This window comes from Argentina anserina, chromosome 6 (assembly GCF_933775445.1).
Source record: "Argentina anserina chromosome 6, drPotAnse1.1, whole genome shotgun sequence".
Classification (NCBI taxonomy): Eukaryota; Viridiplantae; Streptophyta; class Magnoliopsida; order Rosales; family Rosaceae; genus Argentina; species Argentina anserina.
The window spans coordinates 33,418,194-33,423,193 of record NC_065877.1 but is presented as its reverse complement, the minus strand read 5'-3'; the positions used below and the strand labels follow the sequence as shown (position 1 = coordinate 33,423,193).

Genomic DNA, 5,000 nt, shown 5'->3' with positions numbered 1-5,000 from the left:
ATCAAAAACAATTCTTGAATGAGGTATTCAACTCCAGGGATGAATCGAAAAAGAAATCTTTATTGGTTCTACCTCCTATTTTTTATGAAGAGAATGAATCTTTTTATCGAAGGATCAGAAAAAAATGGGTCCGGACCTCCTGCGGGAATGATTTGGAAGATCCAAAACCAAAAATAGTGGTATTTGCTAGCAACAACATAATGGAGGCAGTCAATCAATATAGATTGATCCGAAATCTGATTCAAATCCAATATAGCACCTATGGGTACATAAGAAATGTATTGAATCGATTCTTTTTAATGACTAGATCTGATTGCAACTTCGAATATGGAATTCAAAGGGATCAAATAGGAAATGATACTCTGAATCATAGAACTATAATGAAATATACGATCAACCAACATTTATCAAATTTGAAAAAGAGTCAGAAGAAATGGTTCGATCCTCTTATTTTTATTTCTCGAACCGAGAGATCCATGAATCGGGATCCTAATGCATATAGATACAAATGGTCCAATGGGAGCAAGAAGTTACAGGAACATTTGGAACATTTCATTTCTGAGCAGAAGAGCCATTTTCAAGTAGTCGATCGATTACGTATTAATCAATATTCGATTGATTGGTTTGAGGTTATCGACAAAAAAGATTTGTCTAAGTCACTTCCTTTCTTTTTGTCCAAGTTACTTCTTTTTTTGTCCAAGTTTCTTCTCTTTTTGTCTAACTCACTTCCTTTTTTCTTTATGAGTTTCGGGAATATCCCCATTCATAGGTCCGAGATCCACATATATGAATTGAAAGGTCCGAATGATCAACTCTGCAATCAGTTGTTAGAATCAATAGGTCTTCAAATAGTTCATTTGAAAAAATGGAAACCCTTCTTATTAGATGATCATGATACTTCCCAAAAATCAAAATTCTTGATCAATGGAGGAACAATATCACCGTTTTTTTTCAATAAGATTAAGATACCAAAGTGGGTGATTGACTCATTCCATACTAGAAATAATCGCAGGAAATCTTTTGATAACATGGATTCCTATTTCTCAATGATATCCCACGATCAAGACAATTGGCTGAATCCCGTGAAACCATTTCATAGAAGTTCATTGATATCTTCTTTTTATAAAGCAAATCGACTTCGATTCTTAAATAATCCACATAACTTCTGCTTCTATTGTAATAAAGGATTCCCTTTTTTTGTGGAAAAGGCCCGTATCAATAATTATGATTTTACGTATGGACAATTCCTCAATATCTTGTTCATTCGCAAGAAAATATTTTCTTTGCGCGGCGGTAAAAAAAATATTCTTTTTTGGAGAGATATACTATTTCACCAATTGAGTTACAGGTGTCTAACATATTCATACCTAACGATTTTCTACAAAATGGTGACGAAAGGTATAACCTGTACAAATCTTTTCATTTTCCGATTCGATCCGATCCATTCGTTCGTAGAGCTGTTTACTCGATCGCAGACATTTCTGGAACACTTCTAACAGAAGGACAAACAGTCAGTTTTGAAAGAACTTATTGTCAACCCCTTTCAGATATGAATATGTCTGATTCAGAAGGGAAGAACTTGCATCAGTATATCAATTTCAATTCAAACATGGGTTTGATTCACACTCCATGTTCTGAGAAATATTTACCATTCGAAAAGAGGAAAAAGCGAGGTCGTTGTCTAAAGAAATGCTTTGAGAAAGGGCAGATGTATAGAACCTTTCAACGAGATAGTGCTTTTTCAACTCTCTCAAAATGGAATATATTCCAAACATATATGCCATGGTTCCTTACTTCGACAGGATACAAATATCTAAATTTGATATTTTTAGATACTTTTTCAGACCTATTGCCGATACTAAGTAGCAGCCAAAAATTTTTATCCATTTTTCATGATATTATGCATGGATCAGATATATCATGGCGAATTCTTCAGAAAAAATTGTGTCTTCCACAATGGAATATGATAAGTGATATTTCGAGTAAGTGTTTACATAATCTTCTTCTGTCCGAAGAAATGATTCATCGAAATAATGAGTCACCATTGATATCGACACATCTGAGATCGCCAAATGTTCGGGAGTTCCTCTATTCAATCCTTTTCCTTCTTCTTATTGTTGGATACGTCGTTCGTACACATCTTCTCTTTGTTTCTCGAGCCTATAGTGAGTTACAGACAGAGTTCGAAAGGTTCAAATCTTTGATGATTCCATCATACATGATTGAGTTGCGAAAACTTCTGGATAGGTATCCTCCATCTGAACTGAATTCTTTCTGGTTAAAGAATCTCTTTCTAGTTGCTGTGGAACAATTAGGAGATTCTCTAGAAGAAATACGGGGTTCCGCTTCTGGCGGAAACATGCTATGGGGTGGTGGTCCCACTTATGGGGTCAAATCAATACGTTCTAAGAAGAAATATTTGAATATAAATCTCATCGATATCATAGATTTCATAAGTATCATACCAAATTCCCTCAATCGAATCGCTTTTTCGAGAAATACGAGACATCTAAGTCATACAAGTAAAGAGATCTATTCATTGATAAGAAAAAGAAAAAACGTGAACGGTGATTGGATTGATGATAAAATAGAATCGTGGGTCTCGAACAGTGATTCGATTGGTGATAAAGAAAGAGAATTCTTGGTTCAGTTCTCCACCTTAACGACAGAAAAAAGGATTGATCAAATTCTATTGAGTCTGACTCATAGTGATCATTTATCAAAGAATGACTCTGGTTATCAAATGATTGAACAACCGGGAGCAATTTACTTACGATACTTAGTTGACATTCATAAAAAGTATCTAATGAATTATGAGTTCAATACATCCTGTTTAGCAGAAAGGCGGATATTCCTTGCTCATTATCAGACAATCACTTATTCACAAACCTCCTGTGGGGCTAATAGTTTTCATTTCCCATCTCATGGAAAACCCTTTTCGCTCCGGTTAGCCCTATCCCTCTCTAGGGGTATTTTAGTGATAGGTTCTATAGGAACTGGACGATCCTATTTGGTCAAATACCTAGCGACAAACTCCTATGTTCCTTTCATTACAGTATTTCTGAATAAGTTCCTGGATAACAAGCCCAAAGGGTTTCTTGTTGATGATAGTGACGATATTGATGATAGTGACGATATCGGCCGTGACCTTGATACGGAGCTGGAGCTTCTAACTATGATGAATGCGCTAACTATGGATATGATGCCGGAAATAGACCGATTTTATATCACCCTTCAATTCGAATTAGCAAAAGCAATGTCTCCTTGCATAATATGGATTCCAAACATTCATGATCTGGATGTGAATGAGTCGAATTACTTATCCCTCGGTTTATTAGTGAACTATCTCTCCAGGGATTGTGAAAGATGTTCCACTAGAAATATTCTTGTTATTGCTTCGACTCATATTCCCAAAAAAGTGGATCCCGCTCTAATAGCCCCGAATAAATTAAATACATTCATTAAGATACGAAGGCTTCTTATTCCACAACAACGAAAGCACTTTTTCACTCTTTCATATACTAGGGGATTTCACTTGGAAAAGAAAATGTTCTATACTAATGGATTCGGGTCCATAACCATGGGTTCCAATGTACGAGATCTTGTAGCACTTACCAATGAGGCCCTATCGATTAGTATTACACAGAAGAAATCAATTATAGACACTAATATAATTAGATCTGCTCTTCATAGACAAACTTGGGATTTGCGATCCCAAGTAAGATCGGTTCAGGATCATGGGATCCTTTTCTATCAGATAGGAAGGTCCGTTGCACAAAACGTACTTCTAAGTAATTGCTCTATAGATCCTATATCTATCTATATGAAGAAGAAATCATGTAATGAAGGGGGTTCTTATTTGTACAAATGGTACTTCGAACTTGGAACGAGCATGAAGAAATTAACGATACTTCTTTATCTTTTGAGTTGTTCTGCCGGATCGGTCGCTCAAGACCTTTGGTCTCTACCCGGACCCGATGAAAAAAACGGGATTACTTCTTATGGACTCGTTGAGAATGATTCTGATCTAGTTCATGGCCTATTAGAAGTAGAAGGCGCTCCGGTGGGATCCTCCCGGACAGAAAAAGATTGCAGTAAGTTTGATAATGATCGAGTGACATTGCTTCTTCGGCCCGAACCAAGGAATCCCTTAGATATGATGCAAAATGGATCTTGTTCTATCGTTGATCAGAGATTTTTCTATGAACAATACGAATCGGAGTTTGAAGAAGGGGAAGGAGAAGGAGTCCTCGACCTGCAACGGATAGAGGAGGATTTATTCAATCACATAGTTTGGGCTCCTAGAATATGGCGCCCTTGGGGCTTTCTATTTGATTGTATCGAAAGGCCCAATGAATTGGGATTTCCCTATTGGGTCAGGTCATTTCAGGGCAAGCGGATCATTTATGATGAAAAGGATGGGCTTCAAGAGAATGATTCGGAGTTCTTGCAGAGTCAGTACCAGACACGAGATAGATCTTCCAAAGAACAAGGCTTCTTTCGAATAAGCCAATTCGTTTGGGACCCTGCAGATCCACTCTTTTTCCTATTCAAAGATCCGCCTTTTATCTCTGTGTTTTCACATCGAGAATTCTTTGCAGATGAAGAGATGCCAAAGGGGCTTCTTACTTCCCAAACAGATCTTCCTACAACTCTATATAAACGCTGGTTTATCAAGAATACGCAAGAAAGGCACTTCGAATTGTTGATTCATCACCAGAGATGGCTTAGAACCAACAGTTCATTATCTAATGGATTTTTCCGTTCTAATACTCCATCCGAGAGTTATCAGTATTTATCAAAACTGTTCCTATCTAACGAAACGCTATTGGATCAAATGACAAAGACATTGTTGAGAAAAAGATGGCTTTTCCCGGATGAAATGAAAATTGGATTCATGTAACAAGAGAAAGGTTTCCCATTCCTTAGCCGGAAAGATATGTGGCCATGAAACAGGGATTAAGTGGAACAGAATTGACTGGGCCGTGGAAACACCTGTT

At 37.0% G+C, this 5,000-nt stretch overlaps 1 protein-coding gene across 1 annotated transcript in view; it reads left to right on the top strand.

The window, feature by feature from the left end:
- The window catches only part of LOC126799669 (protein Ycf2-like), a 7,912-nt gene that overhangs the window by 2,002 nt on the left and 910 nt on the right, over positions 1-5,000 (top strand). Inside the window, 2 exon segments of the mRNA XM_050526916.1 lie at positions 1-1,293; positions 1,296-5,000. The exon segment at positions 1-1,293 is cut by the window's left edge and continues 2,002 nt beyond it; the exon segment at positions 1,296-5,000 is cut by the window's right edge and continues 910 nt beyond it. Coding sequence (XP_050382873.1) covers positions 1-1,293; positions 1,296-4,903 — 4,901 coding nt within the window. The 3' untranslated portion in view covers positions 4,904-5,000.